General features: G+C 34.4%; 1 protein-coding gene across 1 annotated transcript in view; it reads right to left on the bottom strand.

The window, feature by feature from the left end:
* Positions 1 to 23,314, bottom strand: part of LOC150094708 (hemicentin-1-like) — a 176,794-nt gene extending 153,480 nt beyond the window's left edge. The window contains exons 1-5 of the mRNA XM_090411641.1: positions 23,242 to 23,314; positions 17,207 to 17,488; positions 15,682 to 15,795; positions 7,704 to 7,880; positions 3,760 to 4,041 (exon numbers count right to left, since the gene is read on the bottom strand). Of these exons, the coding sequence (XP_090267767.1) occupies positions 3,760 to 4,041; positions 7,704 to 7,880; positions 15,682 to 15,795; positions 17,207 to 17,488; positions 23,242 to 23,314 (928 nt within the window). The remainder of the gene's footprint in view (positions 1 to 3,759; positions 4,042 to 7,703; positions 7,881 to 15,681; positions 15,796 to 17,206; positions 17,489 to 23,241) is intronic.
* Between the last annotated feature and the right edge of the window lie 4,468 nt (positions 23,315 to 27,782).

Raw genomic sequence — 27,782 nt, 5'->3', positions numbered from 1 at the left:
TTTAAGACTGTTTACAGTTAGTTAAACCAACATCGTTTTTGTTGAACCAACTCAAATCAAATATTGATTCACATGATCATCATTATCCTTGTAATCAGTGGTCAGGAACAATTGATTCGTTGATTCACATGTAACAAGAATTTAAGTAAGTATATCAGACTATTCCAGTTGATGAAAGACGTATCAAGTGATGCTATAACCAATTTAAAGAAATCGCAGTGTTGAGAAACGCAACTCTACAAAACTCAGAGAACTTCTCAAAAATCTATTCAACACTTTCGTAAGCTATGTTTATGAAGTCCCAAGAAGGTATATACGTGTGAAACAACATTCTTTTTCAGAAACCATGTATATTATTGGTAAATATATTTCAGTATAAAATTGTAAGGAATTCTACAGTTGACAATGGCTATGAAACTTATCCGGAAATTTTACAAATAAAAATATTAAATGTAAGTGATTCTGGTATTATTATTTTATGAGAAATTCAAGGAATATGTTTCGTTTAATGGGACTTTTTTCTGTAGCTGAATACTGTGAATTATAATGGTCCCTTTTCAAAGAATAACATTAGCAGTGCAGATCTTAAGGACTCATAACCATACTCATGTATTACACAAAAGGATCATTCGATATATAGAATCATTAACTTCATTATGTGTGATTAAATCAATGTTGAATCACTGTAGTTGGAAATCTGTATGAATATACAGCGAAGAATATTTTTCTTACCACGAACGGAAATTGTGACTTCTTTCGTGAGAGGAGTTCCAACCCCATTACTTGCCTCACATGCATAAAGACCCCTGTCTTCTCCTTGAAGGGAATGAATGATTAACGTTCCATTCGAATATATTTGCATTCTGCTTCCTTCCTTCATTAAAATTACTTCTGCTGAACTTCCTTCTGAAATCAGAAAATTATCATTATACAATAAGAAATGAACACAAATAAGAAGAAAACACGCTATGCAATAAGTACTGTATTGGTTTCATAGATAGTAAGTTGATTAAATAAAAATTATTTCCAAATATTTAATTCTCTTTATGTCTTTTAATCTTCTCTGAGATACTGGATTGTGAATTATAGTTCTTTCTTGCTAATCCTCATCAAAATAAGTTATCGCATTTGATAAGGTCAATTTCACATATTATTATTATTATTATGTGACTAATTTAGCCATGTAATAATAATGATAATGAAGAATTTTGAACAGAGTTGCCAAATATTAATGGAAAATTATACCATGAATGATCACACATTATTCTGACCGACCGCCAGATGACACTATTCCAGTACGTAGAAGTCCTTTCGGTACTAACGTACTTGCTGGAGTATAGTATGCTTGATCCCCAAATCGTTTATTTCAGAATTAAAGTTTGTGTTATTAATTCCTTCTAAAGTATGATTATCTCTTGTGGCTTTTGCAAATTTACGTTCCATAAAGAAATGTCAAACTAACACAACAGCAAATATCGTGAAGTTCTTGCCATATTCTGGGCACAAGAAGATATTATTCTGTGAAAGAAATATGAAATTAAAAGAGCAAGTATGTTTTAGAGAAAAATAATCTGAAAAATTTTGATGACATATTTATATCATAAACATGATACTGTGATCTGGACTGTAATGTCGTGAGCAGAGATTGATTTGATTACAAGAGTTAAGTATATATACTTTATTAGTACGACTGCACATTTAAAAATTATAAGAAAAACCTTATAGAATACTTAGAAATGTGGAAAATAATCGAAGATTGAATGGGATAAATAAGGAAGAATTCAAAATAAGAATGAAGTTAGCAGTTGAGGTAGAGGGAAAGGACAATTAAAATCAGGATAAACCAGGATATGCATATGAGATCGATAATTTTATTCTGGCAATTCTTGTATTCATTTTGATAAAGAACAATTTATGGGCAATATATTTCATCTTAATATCTAAAACAGAAATTCAATCACTGCTATCATCGCAGCAGATGTCTTGTCTAATGATTTGCTGATTTTCTACTGCCTGGTGACCTGACTTTTCCAAGATTAATTTTTATTAAGACAGAGTGGCCAATGATGTCTCTTCCACATCTTGTAAAGTCTGTTAATGTGTATTCTTCGTATGGTTATTGTGAATAAAGTAAAAGGCCGCATCTCCTTATAAGACTGACTAACTCACCTTTACTTAAAAAGCCCTTAGAAATATTCCTCGCACCCTCCCAAACGGGATTGTAACACGCGTCTTGGGGTTACACTATGGAGGTACTCAAGTTCTAATGCAAACAACCGCAAATAGATTTTTTTCCCTATTAAACTTAACTTAAAGCCTAATTCACTCATCCTTTGCATGAATTAATTGGCATCTTTTAATAATGTTAATCAATGAAGACAAAAAAAATCCAACCAAACTGCTATTTTTTATAAAGTGACATTTCTGCAATTATAAAATGACTCTATATTTGAATATTTCTGAGATACTGAATGAAGTTTAGAAACTAGTCACCTTTTATCCTTTTCCAGACGACCTTGGGTTGCGGCATACCATCGACTACACATTGCATTTTAGCCGGTTCTCCTTCAGCGAACTGTTCATTAGCTGGCTGTGTTATCCAAACTGGAGGAGCTGTGACAAGTGAATATATTAATAATCTATCCCCTTCTTGATTACTTTATATGATTAAATATAAATATATGTCATTCTATGGAGTTTTCCGTGAGTGTCATGTAATTGAAAAGGTTTAGTAATTCTTCTGATTATTCTGTTAGCATCGATGTTTTAAGTCTTGATTAAGATAATACTTATAGAGAAATTTTTCAAAATTTTCTTCAGATCTCCTTGTGTAATTCGAACAAACTGAATGAATTTCTGTTAAATTTATATTTTCAAACAATAAAAACCAATAAAACAGAGCAGTGTTCTCCGCAGGAAGAAATGAAGTTCATGAGGTATCGTTCAGAGCTTACTGACGTGCATTACTCTGTGAATTTTTTTTTGTCTCTGTTACCGGATTATTATAATTTTAATTTGCTTTCAAAAGAAAGAAAAAGAAATATCAGTATTTGAGGCCATATCTTCGGTGTGTTCACTTATTAGTGCATATGTGAAAGATTCTCATTCCCACACGTGTAATAAGTACTGTATTGGCTTCGCAGGCAGTAAATTGATTGAATAAAAAATTATTTCCAAATATTCAACAATATTTAATTCTCTTTGTGTCTTCTAATCTTCTCTGAGATATTGGATTGTGAACAAAATAAGCCGTTATCACATTTGGTAATGTTGGTTTCATATATTATTGTATTATTGTCATTATTTTCTATGAATAATTGAGCCATACAATAAAGGGAAAAGGTTAATAATAAATTACATATGCTTGCCTCTCATTAAGCATCTTAGCTCATTTATGATAGAATAATGAAAGCGGTATGTTAATTAAAACAACAAACAGTATACTCGATTGAACAATTTTGTACCCGAATATTTATTGTTGGATAACAGGAGAAAAATTCTGTAACGGACTTTGAACTCGATAATTCTCTTAATTTACAGATCTCACTATTCACTATTCAGTTTATGGTTTTGTGATCTTAATCCTGATGAAGCCAGCTGTAAAATGTATCAAGTATTGTATACTTGCTAGTATACAATAGTTTAACCTATGCAGAAGCATTTATTTATTTCTATGTAATCTGTGTACTTCTATGTATGTATTCGTAGAATAAAGACATGGATAGTAACGAATAAGTTATGAAAACAACTTTCACTTACATTTGATGAGTAGCTGTGCTGAAAATTGATCTTTTCCATAAATATTTTCCACTATACAACTGTAATTTCCCATGTTGTCTTTAGTGGCTGAAGTAATAGTCAGAACTGAGTATCTTTCTTGAATATCCACTCTCGTGTTAGGAATGGCAGAAATATCTCTGCCATCCTTTACCCATTTGAATTTAAGAGGTTGTTCACCAATTGTTAGGCTACACATAACGTTTACACTTTTGCCAACAGATACGTAGTTAGGAAAAGTAAAACTTTGAACCCTAGGCGCACCTACAGAAAATAGAAGAGTAAAATGGTTATTAAATAATCATTTGAATAAAGCGATACGTTTCAGTTAATATGTTTAAGATTATCGATAATATCTATTTTTTGACAATAAAAGGTGCGTTAAGATTATCGGTAATAATATTTATTTCTAACGATAAAAGATGCGAATGCATTTGATAGTCATGTGCTTGAGCACCACATCTTATAAATAATTCTTGAGAAGGTCCGGTTTCAAAATTTAATTACATAATTTAATCAGAATTACATGCTTTTACTTTTAACATGATTCAATCAATTTTGGTTTTTCATTATCAGTTCAATAAAGAAAGAATGAAAACATAACCTGGAAAAATAAATAAAATGAGCCACTTCAGTGGTAGAACTCCAGAAGTGAAAGCCGCAATTCTGAAAAGTTCACCATTTCCTGGAAGGTATAAGCTTCTTTGAAATATAGGGAAATATCTAACAAAAAGCAACAACTAATTTTATTGTGTAATAGCAGATAAAAAAATTATAGAGAAAACTTTGGAGGAGGATACATATCAAGAAAACAGAAGTTTCTAGAATCCGCGGAAATTAGAGAGAGAGCGAAAAAAAAGAATATATAGAATATTATTACAGTCATTTTACAGTAAAGTGTGTTGCAACTGGTAGTTTACAGTACTTCTCAATGAATAAAATGCGAACTATGTTTTTATAATCCGGGAGTATTTGAATTTCTCCTGCCAAGCAACAATCGTGAACTTCTAGGTTTTAGCATTTAATCTTTTAGGTATGCTGAAAGAAATGAAGATTCAAATGTTCAAATATGAATTGATAACATTTCAACATATCTATACTGGATAAATTAGCCGATCAAATTTAGGTCACTGGGAGATCACCTCTCATTTTATTAATCACAAATTAAGAATTATAGGGAATTTTGTTATTGTAGGCATTTTATTCTGGATTCATTAAAAATCGGAAAAATCACAATTCATTGAAAACGGTAATCGTTGAATAACAGTCCTGATGAGAAATAAGATGCGTCGGGAGAAAATAAACACCAGATTGTTAAATCTACCATAAAGGTATGACAATAGCAGATTGTTAAATGCATTATAAAGACTAGACTGTTTATTTTTAAAAATAAATCACGGACAACGAGCAGGAATTTCCATTGCTTTCAGAGATCTTTAATAGGCATTTGTACGAAAAGAGAAGGCACTAAAAATACTAAAATTTATACGGTGCAAATGGAACCTTATACAGAGTGATACATATCACTTATATTAACCAAGTTACCAATGAAACTGAAAGATATACAAAAGGATTGTTTGATGTTAAAGGAGATCTTAAGCAGGTACACTTAACCCATATAGACATGGGTAAAATTCAGTCTTATATCAAAATAGGAAATAATCTAGAAATCATTTTATCTCTATACAAAAGATATAATTCCTTTTAAGCAAATTGCCATAACTTATTTAAGACTCCTTAACAAAATTTAATAATTGCTAACTAAAAGATCCAATGCAAATAGGCAGGAGCATCTAAAACAACCATTGTATTCTCAACAGTGAACAGATAAAATGGGAACTAAGAATATTTCAATATTTAGGCTCACATTTTAATGAAAAGAATAAATTTAATATGAAACACATAATGGAAAATAATGACAACACCGACGTAAAAGAGATCCAGTTGCATAAATATTTATAGAAGAAAAAATCCACCATGTCTTTTCTAATGTGACATTAGAACAAGCGTTTCAAGCAGAAGTGACGAAATATGAAATCAATGAATAAATATTGATATCAACACTTATTCCAAAGAAAGAACGAATAATAATCATTTAGAAAAATATAGGGATATGATCTTTTGTGGATAAATATTTTTATGAATAAGTTTGAAGTAATGCTTTCTAAAATCAAAGAAATGACCGTATACCTTACACGCCTTAAATTTTTTGTTTTCAGAATAGGATTCTCTACGGTATTAATATGTACTCGTATAATACTACAGGTAACTAATTTTCAATTTTCAGTGGGTGGTATACATAGTAAATCATATCATAGGTAAATATATTTTCCACGAGTAGGTGGATATATTATTAAACCGTGTCTCATAAAATTGATATAACATTTATTAGGGTACATAATATATCAATTATTCAGAGTCAAGAATTATACAAAAATAATAATTCGAAATATCTAGAATTTGCTAATGTTTCGGCCAATATCAGGAGTTTTCGATTAGTTAATATTGTATAACAAATTAACCGAATTCATCCCAAAATAACAAAAAACAAAATAATAGTAATAATAATAATTATTATTTGTAAACGTTTCCTTTTTTTTTGGTTCAAGGAAATTGCTAATGCAATTATTGGTGTTAATTGAGAGTTCCAAAAATTTCCAGAACCTCGTGATAATTTACCTTTAGAGTAAACGGCAAAATAATTTAGCGACAGAATTGAATAAGTCATATTATAAAAACACATTTTGCATTAATTTATCTTTCATTGTTCTATAAAATATTTATAAACTAAAATAGTCAAATTAATGATGCATTTTTTTGTGTTTCTTGTAGAAATTGATAACATCGCGATATTAGAATAATATTTATTTAGCGTAGCCAGTTTTTTAATGCTAACTAACAAGATTAATTGATTATATATTGCATAATAAATTATATACTCAATCTCAAATCGCAGACTAATGGTATTTATTAGGAAAATATTGTTAATTATAAAGAATCCAAAGAAAAGTATTTATTTACCTACCTTCCCGAGTGGATTCTGCAGTCACACTACAAGAGAACGATAGCAACATCCCCACGAAGCACATATATCCTCTTCGCACTGCCATATCAACACTCTATTGCAAGCTCTCAATGTCAGAAATTCAAAAACACTGCATGATAATCGAAGATTATTGTTATCGTGCAAAATTATCACCATATTTGAAGTATTTCATTGCAGGGCAAAACTTAATTATGATTTCCACCTGATCCCTTCTGTAAACCGAGAAATCATTCCATGAATCACTTTTCCAAAAACAACCACAGCGTTATTGTGAAAGTCCTTCAAGTGCAGACATTTGCAATACAGCGCCACATATCGGAAATTTGTGGCATTTTCTAACTAAAATATTGTTTAAAATATATTGGATCGTGTCATAAGAATATTTTCTTTTTATGAAAAATTGACAGGCATCAAAAATTTTGCAATGCATGATGATTTGGTGTTCGGTGAAGAATTTACTGAGATATTCTGATATATTTCACAAATGTTGAGAGAGGTGAAAGCCATTGAGAGAAAGGGAAAACAATTCTTTATTCAGGGTTCAAAATTATCACATACAGATAAAATAAAATACAAACTAATGTAACAAAAACTAATAGTACAGTTGAATAAATTATTAGATGTGTTTATTGTAGTAAATTCTTGGAATCATATTTAATCCTCAGCGCTATGTTAATAATGATAAATGTAGACACATTTATTAAATTACAAAACTACATACTACTCTTCTTATATATATATTTTAAACATCATAGAATAAAATAGGTGTATTTTTATTATTCCAATATTTAAAATTTTAATTAAAATTCAGGAAATTAAATAAAATCAAAATTTAATATTCAATATTTATAATTAAATAATATATTTAAAATTGAATTACCATTAACCGACAGGTTGATAGATTTTTTAATTCCTTCGCCCACAGCATTGCTAGCTTCACATACATAAGTTCCTACCATTCGAGATTCCACTGCAGTAATTACAAGTGCTCCAGATCGATTCACGTACATCTTTCTGCTGTTATCTGATGATATGAAGTCTGATGGAGAAATATTCGCTTAAAAGAAATATTGAGATAATTACATGAAGCATGATCGTCGTTTATATATTTCAATTCTTTTTTAAAACGGGTAATAATTTTATTTTCAATTAACAGTCCCAAATACATTCATGAGCCAAAACATTATGATCACATAGCCTATTTCCGTCCAACTAGACTGCATGGTTTGCCCCCGGAAAACAGGTCAGTGGTGGCGGCAGCATCCTACCATCACCACTGACTGGTATGGGGATTGTTTTCATAGGCATCAATGGGTCCTCTAATCCCTAATGAACATATCTTAATCTTAATCCATACATTCTTGCTTGGAGGATTATTTAGTATCAAATATTGCTTTTTACATGGTGACAGTAACCCAATGGATCTGGACTTTTCAGGAAGATAACGCCTCATATCACAAGACTGATGGGTTTTAGGGCAGTTCGTTCAATTATTTTCGTCCAATCAAAATCTCGTCCATTACTTTTCTCGTCCAGTAGGACATTTCGTCCAATCTTATTCGTACAATGCTATTTGTCCAACTGAAAATAATTGGAAGAAATGCCCTGGAAGCATGAAAGCACCTGGATTTGAGGTTATTCGTCCAATCCTATTTCGATTTGAAAATAATTGGATTCATGGCATTTCGCCCAATTATTTTCGTCCAATACCTAGATTTAGGTTAGGTTAGCTTAGGTTAGGTTAGTCAGTTAGAACAGTAGTAGGTTAGTCAGTTGACACAGCTGGCAATAATTATCTGTTGAAGACAGTATGCATGGTCCACCCTCACATGTTTGGTTATTTCAGGTTAGGTTAGTCAGTTGACACATTGGTTAGTCAATTGGCATAGTAGTAGATTAGACGAATAATAGTCAGTTGACACAAAAGAGAAGGGCGCTAGACAATATGCATAGTCTACCCTTAAACTTTTGGTTAGGTTAGATTAGCACAAGTTAGTCAGTTGACACATTGGTTAGTCAGGTTAGTTAGTTGGCATAGTAGTAGGTTAGTCAGTTGACACAGGTGACAATAATAGTCAGTTGACACAAAGAGAATGGCGCAAGACAATATGCATGGTCCATCTCTCACACGTTTGGTTAGGTTAGGTCAGTCATTGACACATTGGTTACTCAGGTTAGTCAGTTGGCATAGTAGAAGGTTAGTCAGTTGACACAAAAGAGAAGGGCGCAAGCCAATATGCATGGTCCACTCTCACACACTTGGTTAAGTTAGGTTAGCTTAGGTTAGGTTAGGTTAGGTTAGTCAGTTGACACAAAAGAGAAGGGCGCAAGCCAATATGCATGGTCCACTCTCACACACTTGGTTAAGTTAGGTTAGCTTAGGTTAGGTTAGGTTAGGTTAGTCAGTTGACACATTGGTTAGTCAGGTTAGTCAGTTGGCATAGTAGCAGTTATTCAGTTGATACAGATGACAATAATAGTCCGTTGACATCGAAGGGATAAACTGATATTGGACGAAATGTCCGAAAGGACGAATGTTCCCTTGGGCAAACTCATAAAAAGACTAAAATCTTGGACCAACTGTCCTCAAACCTCATATCATAACGCCTCATATCATATGCGCATGATTACAACATTCATGATGATATTCTGTTTTGCAGAACTTTGTCATCCCGAACAACTGGAGAAGAAATATTTCACACTCAATAATTATATAATACACAAAGTGGGAAAAATGCATGGGCTTCTATTCGGATGGAGCTCGCGCCCTTACAGGTAGGGATAGTTGGATATTGTTTCTATGGTCAAGGAGGTGGCTCTGGATATGAATCGGGTATATTGTTTCATACATAGGGAAAGGCTGGCCTCCAAAGGAATGCCACCAGAATTTAAAACTGTGCTATACAACGCTGTAAACCCAGTTAATTTTATTAAGTGTTGACCTCTAAATAACAGGATATTTTCAGTATTCTGCGATGAAATGGACAGTGAATATATACAATTTTTGCTTCATTCTGAAATTCGCTGGATTTCCAGGGGCAAAGTAATAACAAGATTATTTCAATTAAGGCACGAAATTTTATTATTTGCAAATGAACATAATTCTAATTTTGCATCACTCCTTGTTGATCAAGCATGGTTATCAACACTATCCTATCTTTCAGACATTTTTTTTCGAAATTAAATGAACTAAATCTCTCCATTCAGCGAGATTCGTTAACTGTTCTTGATGCTTACGACAAAATAAAGGCATTCGAGAAAAAACAAACTGGTGTTGTGCAATGTGCAACACCAGTTTTTTTACATAATAGTTAAAGTTATGTAAAAGACAAATAATGTGCACCTTTTCCAACATTGAAATCCTTTTTTAGTGGAAAATGATCTTTTTGTTGATTCTGAGTTTCTAGAAAGGGTTTGTGACCATCTCAAAACACTGAAACAGAATTTTGAAACATATTATTTTCCAAATAACTTTTATAAGAAATTTCTGTGGGTTCGAGATCTATTTCAAGGTTATAGTCACGAGAATGACCTTTCGTTATCGAAAAAAAGAACATTTAATTGAGCTTTCGAGTGACACTGGACTTAAAATGCAATTCCGTGATCTTGGTGTGGCTCGATTCTGGATCTCGCCTTCAGTGAGAAGTGAATTTCCCGAATTATCTGAAGAAGCACTGAAAATCGTCATGCAGTTTTCTACAACCTATTTTTCTGAGAAAGGATTTTAGTATCGCTCCTTCAAACAAAAACAAAATACAGAAATCGCCTTAGTGGGTGTACCGATCTTAGACTGAAGTTGACCAATATTAAGTCATATATCCAGCAACTCTACAAAGGCCGAGAAGCTCAACCATCTCATTAAAAGTAAGTAGTAACATAATTATATCATATTATTTATTTGGACTACAGTTTCCGATTATTCTTGTTACTGGTTTTGGAATTAATCCATTTCCAAAATCGGACAAAATCGGGGATGAAACGAAAGTTACGCAAAGTGACGTCACGGTGAGGCTCAGCTCTGCTGACGAGGAGGATAGCGTCCCGTTTAGCGAAGTTCCGTATCTCGTACAGTCGCTTGCGGGAATATGCGGCCGAGCACACAGAATCAGTCGCATGCAGACAACAACATCCACACGCTCATGGATTGTACAGACACACACACACATCAGAACGTAATGAATACAAGCAGCACACAGGACGGATATAAATAAAACCACAACACGATTAATGAATTTGCCAGATTTACGATGACCACTGTTGTGTACTTTATTTGTACTAATCATAACACGAATAGTACAAATCACATGCGTACGGTATATACTGTACATATGGCATACGTCGCTGGCGGGAAAATGCGCCCGACCACGTGGATGGCACTTGCGACTGACATCGTGGGTTGGACTGTTTATAGATATCAGGAAGGACTTCACATAACAGGATGTCTTAACTTTTTTTTTTTTTGCTGGTCATGGGAAATTCCTCAGGGAAATAAGGTGATTCGTATCGGCCGGATGTGTGTGTGTGTGTGTGTGTGTGTGTGTGTGTGTGTGTGTGTGTGTGTGTGTGTGTGTGTGTGTGTGTGTGTGTGTGTGTGTGTGTGTGTGCAGAGGATGATATGGATAGGACAAGGGATGTCATCCATGATGGAATCCATGGATGTCAAGTTCGTATTCAGTATTATGATGAACGGAGTAAGATAAGAACATTTTTTCCTCGTCTCACAACGCCCTTAGCAAATGGAACAGTTTAGATGTGACAGGTCGAATCAGAGAGTGTGTGAAGATAAAAGTTGTTGTGGGGCTAGCTTCATAAGTATGGGTATGAGTATGAGTATGGGGGTGTAATCCTAGCTCGCCTCCTCGTGGTGCATCCTGGATAACGCTAAAGAGCTAGAGCGGCTTGGCAACCAGACTATCTTCTCGATCTCCTGGTTACATCCCATATGAACTCAAATACACGAATTAGCTTTCTTAAGGGTAAGATGACTAGGAATATTGGACCTGTTGTCCGAATTTGCCAAATTAACATTGAGGGTATATGTAGAGCAAAATGTGAATACCTCTCAAAGATTTTATATGACAACATTGTCGACGTTGTTCTTATTCAAGAGACTCACTGTAAAGATGAGGATCAGCTCCATCTACGTAGTACCCTAGAAGATTCCCACCTCATTACAACCAGCATTGTCGGTGGCATGCATCTGATAACAACTATGATAAAGAACATAACCATTACCAACGTGTATAAATTCCTTGCACTCTTGTGGCCTCCACAAGGTCTACCAGTGCACAACCACCCTGCGATGCATATAGGCGACTTTAACAGCCACCACACGCTATGGAAATATACTTCCAACAATGAATGTGGAGGAGAGGCTTTGATCGAATGGGCAGAAATTGACACTAATTTTCGACGCAAAGATTGATCTTCCTTCAGTTCAGCAGCTTGGAGCAGGGAGTACAACCCCGACCTCTGCTTCGTCACTCAAGACAACAATGGATGACCGTTACCTACATCGAAAAGAGCTCTCTCCAACTTTCCCCGAAGCCAACATAGACCAATTATATTAGAGGTAGGTTTGCAGGCACTCCTTGTCAGATCCATCGAACGTCCCTGTTGGAACTTCCAGAAAGTCGACTGGAATACATTTGCTGCCTGTTTTGACAAATATGTCCTTTGGATCCCTCCAACAAGCAATAATTACAAGAAATTCGTGGGAGCTGTCTTAGCTGTAGGTAAGAAGACCATAGCAAGAGGCTTCCGGAAGGAGTATATTCCTGGATAGAATGATGATAATAATAAACTGTATCAAGAATATCTAGAGTGTGGCGATCATGACATTGTAGATGAACTCATTCACAGCCTTGATACCAACCGACAGAAGAAATGGACAAATAATAGAAAGACTCGATTTTCGGCACTCCAGTAGAAAAGCATGGAGCCTTCTAAGAAAACTAGGTAATGGCACCGTCACTTTCCGGGAACAATCAGCTATTTCTCCTAACCAATATGCATCACATATTGTCAAGATATGTGATGTATATACCACCAAGGACAAACAACACACTCTTCAAATAAAAGAGAACTTACATATTTGAAAAATAACAGACCATCAGACCCTCTATATTCACGACTCTTCACTATTGAAGATATTAACACTGCTCTAATGGATATGAAACCAGGCAAGGCTCCAGGTTTCGATGGAATTCATTCTGATTTTCCTGTTGAAGACAGGCTAAAAAGCTCAACAGTGGTTGGCTTGCTTTTTCTCTGACATCCTCCAGACTGGTAGACTTCCAAAAGAGTTTAAGAGGACAAAAATTATACACATCTTAAAACCAGGAAAAATCAACAACAAACCAGAAAACCACCGACCAATCGCCCTGCTTAGCACCTGTTATAAGCTCCTAGAGAGACTCATCCTTAATAGAATTGCCCCCACGATAATAGAACAAGTCCCAGTGGAACAGGTTGGATTCAGACATAAACGAAGCTGCTGTGATCAGGTTCTGTCACTCACCACACATATAGAGGCAGGCTTAGCATGGTCTGCGCATCTGCCATGGTTGGTGTGGATTCGGTTAAGGTCACACCAAGTTTTCCGAGGTAGGTCAAAACCCGAAGGTATCTGTGTTGGGTCCACTAATTCATGGAAGATCCCTGTTGAAGTGTTAGAAGGCAGGCTACCAACATATAGAGGCAGGCTACCAACAATGCCCGAAAACAGCTTTAGCTTTTGTAGATCTTACCGCAGCTTATGACACAGTCTGGAGGCATGGCGCAGTCTGCAAGTTGCTCCGTGCAGTCCAATGCAAAACAATAACAAAACTAATCGATTACATGCTAACCAACCGCCTGTTCAAAGTATGTGTATGGACGAGAACAAAAGTAAACAAAGAACACTGGATAATGGACTACCACAAGGGTCAGTTCTGGCTCCCTTCCTTTTTAATTTATACATCGCAGATTTGTCTAATACAGCCTCTAAGAAGTTTTGCTATGCTGATTACATTGCTCTAGCCACCAGACACACCAATTTTACGACAATGGACGATACACTAGCAAACGACCTTGCAGTCCTAGATGAATACTTCAGCAAATGAAGATTACGCCCAAATCCTACCAAAACACAAGTTTCATGAACAATAACCAGGCTAACAAAGAACTCACAGTCTACTTCAACCACAAACTGCTACACTACAACAGATTCCCGAAATATCTGGGCGTCACTTTGGATAGACTCTATCTTTTAAACCACATATCATTAACACAGCATCCAAGCTAAAATCAAGAAACAATATACTGCAAAAACTATGTGGAACAACGCTTCACTGCACTGCTCTTGACCTCGTTTACTCTACAGCTGAATACTGCTCACCCGTATGGCTGAACAGCGCCCATGTGTATTTGGTTGATGCCCAGCTTATCACCACTATGCATGCGTCTTATTTCTGGAACTGTAAAATCAACCCCAACCTACTGGCTCTCAGTGCTAAGCAACATCCCGCCTCCATACATCCGCAGATCCAACTTTCTTCTACATGAATACAGCAAAATCATGGAAATCCAAAATCTTCCAGTCCATGAAGATATCCCACCCCTAGAAATAAACAAGCTAAAGTCAAGGCGCCCTTCAATCTTAACAGCAAAAAATCTTTCAAAGACAAGCTTCAACATGAAGGAGAAGTGGAAAGAGTCCTGGTGTAACACTTCAACAGGGATCTTCCATGAATTAGTCGACCCAACACAGATAGCTTCGGGTTTTGACCTACCTCGGAAAACTTGGTGTGACCTTAACCGAATCCACACCAACCATGGCAGATGCGCAGACCACCTTTACAAATGGGGCATGATTGCCTTACCCAGGTGCGACTGTGGATCACCCCACCAGACAATTAACCATATTACAGCAGAATGTGTCCAACGTGCATACAGTGGATACCTGTCAGACTTCATCCATGCTATACCAAGTGCAGTCGACTGGATAATCAACTTAGACATTCAGTTGTCTTGGTTGATTGTCCATATATATTAAGGATTAATGTAATGTAACTTTTCATGTGTGAGCCATACGCTAAATAAATAAATAACATGAGTATGGGGAAATGAATGGGGTACATATAAAATATAAAAGTTGCGGTGGGTAGATGAATGGGGATTAAAGATAAAATTCGCTGTGGATGAAGGTATCAGCGATACGAAGCTAACAGTCCAGATTCATTTGCCCTAAAAATGCTGTTGTGGGGTAAGCTTAATGAAGGTGGGCAGATGAATGGGGATATCAAATGAATGATATACCATTCATTTGCCTACAGCAAATCGGAAACTGATACCTTTATTTGTTTAATAAAAATTAAAACTTTGTCAGTGATGATACACTTTTAATCGTTTACTTCCAACTTAATTATGTTTCCATATATATTTGTAAATGTTTATGTATATGTAAAATGTTGTGTATATATATATATATATATATATACATACATTTAAAGAATTACATAACTTAGTGGTCCATAGAATTGTTTTAGGTATTTTACTGGTCCTTGGGCTTAGAAAGATTGAGAAACGCTGATCTATGCCATTCTAAATACTTTGTAATGCAAGAAATAAATCCTATAAAAATTATTAGACAGAATATTTGAGGTAATTATATACCATTCAGATTCAGTCCACTATTATTAATCCTCAATTGTTGAACAATTTTTACAAAATGACTATATTTATTTTTACAGAACAAGCTTATATCAATGTTTTATAAAATGTTAGGGAATGTTAATGAGTATGTAATAATTGATAAATAATAATTCAAGTAATTATTCGTATTCAATAACGAACATTAATTCTAATTTACAAATTACCTTTCCTCCACTTTATCTGAGGCACTGGAACTCCACCTGCTTTGCATTCACTCAGAGCGTTTTGGCCTTCTAACAGAGAAAGATCTTGAGGTTCTATAATCCAAACAGGGGGCGCTAAGAAAACGTTAATAAAACGGAGGCTATAAAATACTGAATTATATAATTTCTTAATCAGATGTTAGGTGCATAATAATATTTTAAACAAAACGAAACAAAAATGAATTCTAAACGTAACTCTAAATTGGAAACTTTTCTGTTATATCATTCTTGTAAGTGAATTCACATTTTATTATTTATTTATTGCTAATTAGTAATTATAGCAACCGGAATTTGAAAGCCACATTTTGTTTCTATGAAAATATGTTTCTATTTAGGATTAAAAAGCTATAAATAACCGCTTACAGTAAAAAAATCATAAAAATAGTCGTAATCACTTTTATGTATAGAGATATCAAGTCATTATCCAACAATGACATCTGTAGTCGCTTTTGACTTATAAGCTGTAGACAGGTTATTGTCGTTGGAGATATTTTATAACGTTTTTCAGTTGGTTTGCTTAATTTTAAAAGTCAAAAGCAATGCAGTGGGAAAGTGGTCCAAAATTAAGATGACTCAGCAAAAATCCGTGTCGGTCTTACACAGTTATGGTAGCGTTTTATTTTAGAAAATCATGGAAATATTAGACACACACACACACACACACACACACACACTGGACTTTAGAATTAGGCCAAGGTAGTGGGACCTTGAGGATAATTTTATTAACTATTATTATTATTATTATTATTATATCATTATTTTTATAATCCTAGGGATAACACATGGAACAGTAGGATGGATCGCTATGCTCTGCAACCCTCACAAAGCAAGATTTCTTACACTTATCCAATATTTTCAGCCTTCAAAGAAGCATAATAAAACATTTAATAGCATCAGCTTTGTCTTATCTTACAGTTACTTGAGTAGTTGCTTCAATTCATAAGTTAGATGAATATAACGTATGTTATGTGGTTGGTCAGATATGGACACTTTAGTTATCAGAAATTACCACCGAAACATTTTTATTTCCCTGATTGCAATAATATAAGCAAAATTATAAGTTTGAAAACGATTATAATTTGAAATTCCGAATTTATTATCAAATAGACACATTGGACTACGAGACGGTTTACTTTTGATGTCCCGAAGAGTGAAATTGAGCGACTCAGAGCGAAATAAGTAATATGCAAACAAAGCATAATTATCTGTATCACGATCATCACAATACATAAACAATAAAATGAATCATACGTATGCCAATGCATATGCAATCAGTGGTTGTCTTTTTACACTAGATTTACCAATATTTTTTATTTGTATACTAGAATTAGTGTTATTTTAGTATAGTAATATTAATAGTAAAACAGTAATATTAATGAGTTTTGAAGTGAATTGCTGCCCTTTCCGTCAATGAACTCTCCTTTATGTATTTTTCCGTCACTGGAATAAAATAAGAATTATACCTACTGTCTAAAATAAAACTTACATGTAACAAGTAAAGATGCTGTGTACCGATCTGAACCAAAATCATTCTTAACGATGCACGTGTAGTTTCCAGTACTCTCTGGAGTGACGGGCTCTATCACCAGAAGGGATGTATCCACCATGGATCGTATAGCTGTGTTTCCAGAGGGTTGAAGGTCCTGTCCATCTTTCATCCAGGTGAATGAAACAGGTCTGTGTCCTGACCTGATTGTGCAAGTGACAGTACTTCGTTCCCCCTCTTGAAGACCAGATGGGAAAGCAAAGGAAGCGATAACAGGTGGATCTGTGTGCAAAAATTAAAGGAGTTGGCATTTTAATACAACTCCATGCTATTTGCATGGATTTATTTTTAAAGGACAAAAAGTAACTGAAAACGAATCTGAGATTTGAATTCATTTTCATAAGGTAAAAAGAGTAAAAAATATAAATAATTCTAAATATTATTTAATATTTCGAATTGATATTAGATATCAAATTAAATTCAACATTTTAAATATTTTTTTATTTATTTCAAATTCTTGAAAGGTATATTTCGATACCGAGAGAATTTACTGTTTCACAAAAATAAATAAATAAATAATTAAAACTAAAATTTTTGAAGTGTGACGTCAGTTGACAGCCAAATTTCAGATATAAACAATAAACCTTTCGAGCATATGCACAAGATAGTTTGTCTCTTTTCTTTGTTCCGACTTCTTTGTTTTGATCGAGAAAACAAAACAAGCAACTTTTCCAGTGAGTGTTGTGTTTTGAGATTCCTTTTTATTCTTATGACTTTCTTTCTTTTTCAAACAAATGCTATAAAGATTCTCTGTCAAGTACTTTCATCCACTCGCTACACAATATCGAATCGTAGAATAAGAATATTCTTTAAAAAGAAAACGTTATTATCATCTCATAGAAACATTATCGATTTCTCACTCTATCTCGGTCCGTTTCTGTTCTAGCAACGTGTTTCCATATTCTTATCTGTTTTTCATTCATATAGAACCTTAGATATCTCTTCGCATCACGCATAGGTACTTTACTGACTGCAATGTTACATTTTTCAAACGTGCAGCATATCTAAAATACGTCATTCTACTCATATCACTTGTCAGCGTTACGATTTGTACCTGCTATACGGAGCAAGCACGATATTGTTGGCCAAGTTTATATCGCCGCCTATACATATGGGTGAAGCAAACCATTAAGATAGACACCCTTTTGCTATTGCTATTGTTGGACATGGCATCAAACCTTTAACGCTATTTTGAAGTGAGCCTACTCAACATTTCTACGTAGTCTCAAGTAATACAGTAGCATTTATAATGTTCATTTTACTATATAAGATCGTTATTTTCATAATATATCAACAGAAAAATTTTCGTTTGCTTACTTCTTCAATGATCAAAATTATTATACATATAAATAGCATAGGGAAAGGAGTGATATATATATATATATATATATATATTTATTTATTTATTTATTTATTTTAAAATTGTATTTAAAATTAATACGAAAAAGAAAAAATAATAATATTTTTATTTATTTTATTAATGTAACTAAATGTTAATATAATTATACACCGTATTTTTATTATAATATAATATATGGTAATACAAAATGATCCATTATAATTGTTGAACTTAGTCATCCAATACCCTTGGAGGATAATGGATGGCAATGCTGTAGCCAATGAAGTTCTAACTGAGGCTCGGCTATTGCTGTTACCTTCCTGCCATGATCAGAGCTTTAATAGCTCAATAACACCTTATCCCTACACTGTCCTCTACAGATAACGGGGAAGATGAAAAGCGTTCTTGCTTCGCCCTTTTAAGCCAGTCCTTATAAGGACAATTGTGAACTCATTTTAATTAGTTTTTATAAGAAGTGCTGTCTTTGATGCTTTCTCCCTCTAAATAGTAAAAAAAAAGTGATATTTTTCATTCGACAGCAGGGTATCTTGAAGATTTGCAAGTAAGTCACTAATGAATTATTTATTATACTTGGAGTAAAGACTTCAATTGAAATCATGCCATAAGTAAGTTAAATACGAGGTCCACGTTACCTAAAGGATAAGGCATGTGACTTCGAATCAGAAAACTATAGGTTCGAGTCCTGTCGTGGACGACGAGGCTTTTCTTTTTCCCAAGTGGTTAGGATACTTGCCTTTCATTCAGGAGGCTCGGATTCAATTCCAGGAATGGGAAATCATTTCTGAGTTCCAAGGCAGTGGAAAGAGGACAAAATAATCCCCTTGCATAAGGGAGGTTCTAAGACTGCAGTAGCAAATTATAGAGTAATCAGTATCTCAGGCGTGTTGTAAAAGTACTGGAAAAATTGGTCAAAAAGAGAATTCAAGAATGCGTTGATAAAAATATGATACTGTTTGAGGGGCAACATAGCCTTGTGAAGGGTAAGTCATGCCTTAGTAATATAATAACTTTTTATAATAAGAGTAACAGCTGAGTTTGATAAAGGAAATTGCTACACGATGATTTTGCAAAGGAATTTGACAGACTATCGCATGGAATTCCGTTACGCACGCATATCAGAACAAACAAATGGAGATGGCACTGTTTAAGTGGATAAGAGGGTGGCTGCTGGAGATATCAAAAAGTGGTAAATGGAGAGGGGGGGGGAGAATCGAGGCGAAAACATGTCACTAGCGGTGTGCCCCAAGGTTCAGTGTTAGGACCATTGCTGCTTATTTTGTACATAAATGATATAGGAAATAACCTGAAAGGAAATATTCAGTTGCTTGCTGATGATGCGAAATTAGGTAGAGTAATAGTTAATTAAGGCGATGTGGAGAGCTTGCAGGATGATTTAAATAAGCTGTCAGTATGGGTAAAAATAATGCTGATGAGTTTAATGTTAGGAAGTGTAAAGTTATGCATTTTAGGAAAAATATATTACAAGCCGTTTATCACATTGAAGGCACTGTACTCCAGGAAACAGATGAATGTAGAGATTTAGGAGTGGTAGTGGACGGAGAGTTAAAGTTTAGAAGACATACTGCTAAGGTAGCCCATAAGATTACTTGGATATTGAAGAACACATTAACAAATAGAGAAAAGAGAAAAGGAAGTTGTCATTCCTCTTATAAGGCCTTGATTTGTCCAGATCTGGATTACTGTGCTCCAGTTTGGACTCCTGGGTTTCTTGGGGATAAGGAAGCGGTGGAGAGGATTCAGAGACAAGTGACCAAGATGGTGAGTGGTCCATGGAACATTTCCTATGAGGATAGATTGAGGGTGTATGGATATGATAGAAACATTTAAGTTGCTTGAAGGATTGTACAGGTTTGATGCAGGGGAAATGTTTCAGCACTTGGCTGGAGCGGCCAGAACAAAGGTCATCCCTGAAAGTTGAATAAGGGTGTGGGTAGTAGTGGTGTGAGGACTAGATATTTTGCTTAGAGAGTTGAAAACGAGTGGAATAGGTTGCCTGAGTCAGCTGTGAGGGCTTTGTCTCTGAGATTGTCAGAAGGTAGCCCCACCCTCATTCTTGGTTTTGTGGGTTCAAGGGGAGGTATAATGGATTATGTGGATGATTGGGTCTCCCGCGATAGACTCAATGGAGGTGCCCTACAATAATAATAATAATAAATACAAAATATAATCATAGAAACAATGAAAGAATTCAATCATCCTGCATTGCCATTTGATGTAGAAAATGTCATGTAGACAAAGTAACGTTTGGATACAATTATCTATGCTACTTATCATCTTAGGGAGGGCCAATATGAAATTACCGCAGAAAAATCCAAAGATCTATGACCAATGAAAGTTGTGGCCTTAATATTTCTTGATGAGAAATATTTATCTCTAACATGATATGTTAGAGTTATTTAAATGTTACACCACAGAAACTCATCTGGCGCAATCATTTATAAATTACTGATATTTACGAATTTAGGGGCACAAAACACACGTGTTGAAATCTGCACTCTTATGGGTCAAATCTCCAGGGATTATGATGACTCTTTCTTTTTCAAAACACACGTGTTGAAAAAGAAAGAGTCATCATAACTCTTTTGTGTGTTTTGTGTCCCTAAATGCGTAAATATGAATGCTGATTACTGTGTAACCTTAAAAGAAAGATTTATAAATTACTGGAACTAAATTACTGGTTAGGAACTAACAGTGAAGTAGTTTTATGGACTTCATTTTGAGCATGATCTTCTAGCTTTAGTCATCAGAAACAAAGTTAGATTAACACATCACCTTGATGAACACTTGGAATAATATACTCAAACTACGGAAACCATTACACAACAAAATAAATTGCACTTAAGAAATAGCAACAAGCAGTGATAAAAAAGTATAAAATTTCATGATAGGATGAAAGTATGAAGCATGCCCATATCATGCGGCAAATATTGAATCGTGCTGCAGGTCTATTGAATGAAATGTTTACGTGTTTATTGCATTGAAGCTATAATACTATTAGTGGAAGGGAAGAAAAATTTAAATTTATGGAACTGCAAGTTTCACAGATGTACGACAATGAGAAAGATGGTTGACGAGCATTTATTTTATTTTTTATTCGCCTTCATGGTTGAAACAAGACTTGAAGATGTATGCATCAGGTACGCTAAAAGAAAGTATTTCTTTTAGAGTATCTGATGCACACAATCAGTTTTGTGTCATACGTATAATGGAAACTAATAATAACAATATAAACTTAACAAAATAATAAATTGGTACAATTTTAAGTTATCAAAATACTGTTTAGTACTTTTCTTTTTGTTATGAAAATTCGTTTCTTATATAGAGTTCAATAATATTGAAATAGATTTTAAATATGCTAACTGACGCAACGCCTCAAAGATTTAAAAGAGTTTTAGAAACGCATTGCATTGTCATACACTGACTTCCAATGTTTTAAGAATTTTACAAGGAAGGAGCACTAACACTTAGACGTTTCGGTTTATATAACCTGGAGGTTTCCCTGATGTGCACTTTGAGAAGGAGGACAGAGAAATTGAGGGGAGAGGAGGGTGTCTTTGGCATGTGCCCTCCATCAAGTCTTCTCAGTTATGTAAGCTACATTCCAACAAAGTTTTGCGAAACAATTGCCTTAAAGTCAATCTAAGACCAATCATCATCTGCAGTTATAAAATATATAACTGCATCTAAACAGTAATTATGGTTATAATGATACAAACATAAACACAATAAACAACTATATAAAGATTACAATGCAAATAAAAATATTCAAATAAGATAAAAGTTCATCATCTCTTTTGGTAAGTAAATTAATTAGGTTGAATTTACAAAAAAAAATCAAACTTTCGTGACGTTAGTAACTTTTATTCTGGAGAAAGTTTCTTAAATTGATATTGAACTACACTAATGAGATGGTGAAGAGATAGTGAGACTGTTTACTGCGTGCCAAAATTTAGTGATAAAGAGGGCGGCTTCTTATTTTTTTTGGAGAATGAAAAGGATACGTCAGAAGATTCGTTTTAATTATTTATAGTTATGTGAATTTCACCCACGAACGACTGCAAAGCTATACTGCATTAGTGTCATAAGTGTGCTAAGGGTTAAATACTCCGAAACTTAATCACAAAGATCGAACACAGTACTGTTTTTTTTAAGATCTATGCAACCAGTAAACAGGATTTTGGACTCATAATACGCAGGATTCCGCGATTTGTATTATAATATTTGAAACGAATATTAAGTTTATATGATAAGGTTTTCAATTAATAATCCTGTTTCTTTTACGTAAATATTTTTGGAATTTTAAATTAAAAAAGGCTTTATTGTTAATACAAGTATGCAATTAATGATGATATATGTAATATCCGTACTATTTGTATATTTTACCATTTCTTTAAAACAGTGAAACCTATTTATAGTAACAAAACTTGCTACAGTATCTGTAAGACATCCTTTCTGCCATTTTTCTATGCACTAAAGTTCACTGCATTAGTTGAAATTTAATATATTAAATGAAAAGTAATTTGCGTTATAAAATATATCTAAAACGAATTGCGTGGCGTTCAAAACCAAACACCTTTTATCTCAAAAATCTTACCTTTTGTTTCACCATACTTAAATAAGCACCACAGCAACACATGCACAAATGTTATCCTTACAGCGATGCTCATGACGGCGTCCCATGTGAAGGTTTAACAGAATTGGCAGATCCTTTAAACAAGAATTACATTAGTACTCTATCGATGCACTTCATGATTAACAGTTATATAACACAGGACTTTCCGAAATAGTTTAGGAAATGCAGAACAAGCAATTTACTGTTCAATACAATAGTATTCTTATGGTTTTCTAGTATTCACCATCATGCTCATAAAAGAATTAGCAGCGCTTTCATCCATCATGGCTTCTTGTATCTCTCTATATCTGAAAATGAGCGAAATCAAGCGCCACCTATAGGGAAAAAGGTAATACCAATTATTAAAATATTTCGCGATCCAAGTCTATGTAGAGTATGCTATGAAGTTCTTATTTACTGATATTTTGTCTCAAAAAAAGAAAGAGAAAAACAGCACGTGTTTTATAATATGGTCTTGTACCAGAAAATAATAAGCAGTTATTATAAAACAACTGTAGATGTTTATACATTGAATAATACACTCTATTGAGCACATTAAATGAAATTTGATGTGTTCTGATGTGATTCTAATCCAAATTATTGGATTAGAATTTAGAATTAGATTAAGGCATATCGAATAATGGATTACATTTTATTCACTTAAATTCACTATCATTTAACTCACGCTTCAGTAGATCTTGCCAAATATCAAAATTTCAGTCTTATCATAAAAACAGTTCAAGCTGTTTTAATAGTTTTCTAAGTAACACATCAAACAAATAGTATGGTCCATTGGTTCGCTGATATTGGACTGATACTATTAACATTAGTTTAAAAAATTATAATCGTATTGAGATCATTTTTATTCATTTTCTAGATGATGCAAGAAAAAGTGCTTCAAATACGCTTAATTTCTCTGCTACCAATGCAATTATTATAACATCACATTACAGGATCCAAGGGCTTGTTCAGCTCTCTGAAGATAGATGGCAGCACTAAAATATCAAACCGGAGCAGAGGTTATGGGTTAATCTGTTTGAAATGAATAGATTTTCAGTTATTATAACTAAACAGGGAATAAAGCTGATAGATGTAAACAGATTAAAATTTCCTTTAATCATTACTCTTTATATATTAATTATAATTTCACTCTTTAAAGTGATATAAATTATTTTGTTCAAGAGTAGTTGAAATTCGACGATCTGATTAGGATTTCACTTGAACATCAATTTGTTCCTAAATTAAGATTAAAAATAGGTTTTCAGCCTCCATTTCAAACTATTACTGTCTCCAGTTCGAGATTGACAGTCTATTCTAGATTTGTTATGTTAAGAGATAGTAAAATAAATGGTGTTTGGATATGTAAATAGAAAGAAATATTTAAAGTAAAAATTAACTTAGATAATTTGAAATTTTTACTTCACTTTAGCGAGGCATTTGTTTTATTAAACTTTAAAATCACTATTATTCAGATATCTATACAAACACATCAAATTTCGGATACTTTTCGAGAAGTATATTCTCAGACATCAAAGCTTTTGAGACATCACAGAAAACGCTAATGTTACAATAAAGAAACAACAAAACAAAGTGTCCACGTAATTTTTTTTTTTTTTTTTTGAACATTGGTACTTCGGAAAACTCTGATTCCGAAGTACCAATCTTCAAAAAGCCGTTTGTGAAAACCACATCTGGTGGTTTTCACAAACGGCTCCTCATTTAATAACTCATGTTGCGGATGCAGTCTAACAGTTGGCTATGGTAATAGATGCTAAAGAATAGGTATTATTTCTGGGAAAATTCTAAAGAATATTTTTATATATTTTAGAAATTCCGGTATTTTTTCGGCCTAAACAGAAAGGTCGCATAATTATGATACACTTCCACAGTAATAATTGTTAAAGTTCAACAATAAATGACATCAGCCGATTAGCGGAAAAAGTACACCTTTTTACAAGTTATTAATAATGTCTTCATCAACCATAAATATTTCTAGCACTTCTCATAATTATAAGAGGGGCATTTAACTGACAATGTCTGGGTCAGTCTGCTCTCGTTGTTATTAAAATAAGAGTTACTGCATCATACTGCTGAGAACTCATCTGCAATCCACAACGCAACATTCCTTTCTTGTTGAAAATGATGATTTCCAATATTAGACAATTTGGTGCAAGTTTAGCATGTAACATACAGGTTGGTCATAAATTAACTTTCCCTCTTTGGAGGTACTGTAGCTAATACACGGAATGAGACCACATTTTATACTGAGACTTTTGAAGACCTTGGGAGATGAATTCCGCTAAAAAAATTAAAAAAAAAAAGATTTAGTACCAAAAGTCGCCGATAGGGGAAATTTTGGCACTGGAGGAGCCGAAAGCAGTCAGATATTTGCAGTAAACGCAGGTAAAAAGGATTACGCAAATTTTACTGTGCATACGTGACACAGCGCCACCAATTCCACTTAAAAGGGGATTGGAAACGTTCAGGCAGTTATTCCAATGACAGACGAATTGTGGTCAATATGCGTTCTACTTTACCTCAGCGCAAGGTAGGACGCATATTGACAACCTAACAAGCTTTACTTGTTAAGTTGTTCTACCTTAAACAGTGCAATGCTGTAGCGGCCCTTCGGGAATTTAGGCTTCATAACCAGCGTACATTTCTATGTCAGCTGTAGCACTGAGAGCTATGATTAAGAAGTTTGAAGAAACGGGATCACTAGGAGTTAGACCTGGCTGAGGACGGAAAGCAGTGCAAGAAGAGACAGTAACAGACGTTGCTACTGCAGTGTTCGACGACACAGGGTGTTCGCTTACACCGTCAAAATGGTATTCCATTTTATCTGCCTTTAATGTAATTATCCGCTTGTTTTTGGCTCAGCCAGCTCCAAAATTTTTCCTATCGGTGTCTTTTGGTACTAAATTTTTTTTTTTCGCCGAAATATCTCCCCATGCCTTCAAAAGTCTCGATATAAAATTTGGTCTCATTCCGTTTATTGGTTTTAGCTACAGATGCCTCCTCCAAAGAGGGAAAGTTATTTTATGACCACCCTGTATTAATCATCTGTAAACCCATCCCTAACTTTAGTCAACTCAAATTTGATGTAAGCCGACAGGAAAACCGTTAATTTAAACATAGGAAGGAGTTTTTAATATAGAAGTGAACTTGCTTTAGGAAAAATGAGAATGGAGTACAAGGTAAAAAGCCTCTGTTGAAGTGCAGTCGTCGCATTAGCCTTTATATCGTAAACTATATTACACTAGTGTTTCATTTTATGTAATTTTTTAAAAACATGCAGTCCCGATTCAGGAACAGTGCTTTTATCTAAAAAAAAACATAATTCTTTAATTATGTTTTTTTTTACTATTGATACTATTAAAGTAGCCACTTTAATAGTATCACGTCCCCATTTAAGAAAATAGATCGTTCCTGAAGATATTGAGTCACGTGGCCGTAGTTTGTTATATAAATCAGGCAGATGGGAAGCCGGCGGTTATTTTTGTTGCTTCATGCATCAGAATGAGTAAAAGGCGTGACTTTCAGCATGGTATGATTGTTGGTGCTAGACGTGTTGATGTCAGTATCTCACAAATGTTTACTCTTCTGATTTTCAATCAATGTTTTTGGTATGCAAAGAGTGGTACAATAAGCAGACAGTTTCAAGCCAACGGCAGTCCTGTGGAAGGATGCAACTCATTGATGCACGAGGTCAGAGAAGAATGATAAGGATTGCGACAGGAGCGTCACAAGCAGTCAAATCACAAATCAGTAGAACAGTAGTGGTCAGACCATCATCTCAGAGCGTACACAGGTCGTCGCACGCTATCACGGATGAGATACAGTAGCAGATGATTATCCCATCTTCCAATGTTGTCAGCTAAGAGCAAGAAATCCGGCTTCAGTGCCACGTGTTCACCCGATGGCTGGAAGAATGTCGCCTGGCCTAACGAGTCTGGGTTTGTATTGTATAATGCTGATGGTAGAACAAGATATAACGGCAACAACATAATGTCGTGGACCCTTTCTTGACAAGTAGCAACAGTTCAAGCTAGTGACCGCGGTTAAATGATGTGGGGAATATTTTATTGGTACATGTTAGGCCCTCTGATATCAGTTGAACACTGCATGAATGCTGCAGTCTATCTTAACATCATTATTACTGACCATTTTCTCCAATTCATGGTTGACGTTTACCCATTGTCGACTGGGTATTTCCAGCACAACAATGCTCCAGGCCACAAAGCGCGTAGCATGCTTAAGTGGTTCGAGGAACAGCGAGTTTGTCCATTCTCACGATGATATTGCTCAACTCTTGCAACTTTCCCATCCAGTCTACAAGAGCTGAGCAATGTCATCGTGAGAATAGACAAATATACCATAAGACATATTCAATGACACTTCATTGAATCAATACTATAGAGAATACAGGCCGTTCTTAAGGCAATTGTGGGGGGGGGGGTTCCTTAATCGTTATCAAATGCGGTTCCTAATAAAGTGGCTACTCAGTGTATACCATTTTGATT

This window comes from Typopeltis vanoorti, chromosome 21 (genome assembly GCF_054136105.1).
Source record: "Typopeltis vanoorti isolate ZY-2024b chromosome 21, IOZ_Tvanoo_1.0, whole genome shotgun sequence".
In the NCBI taxonomy this organism is placed as follows: domain Eukaryota; kingdom Metazoa; phylum Arthropoda; class Arachnida; order Uropygi; family Thelyphonidae; genus Typopeltis; species Typopeltis vanoorti.
This window is presented reverse-complemented; position numbering and strand designations above follow the sequence as displayed.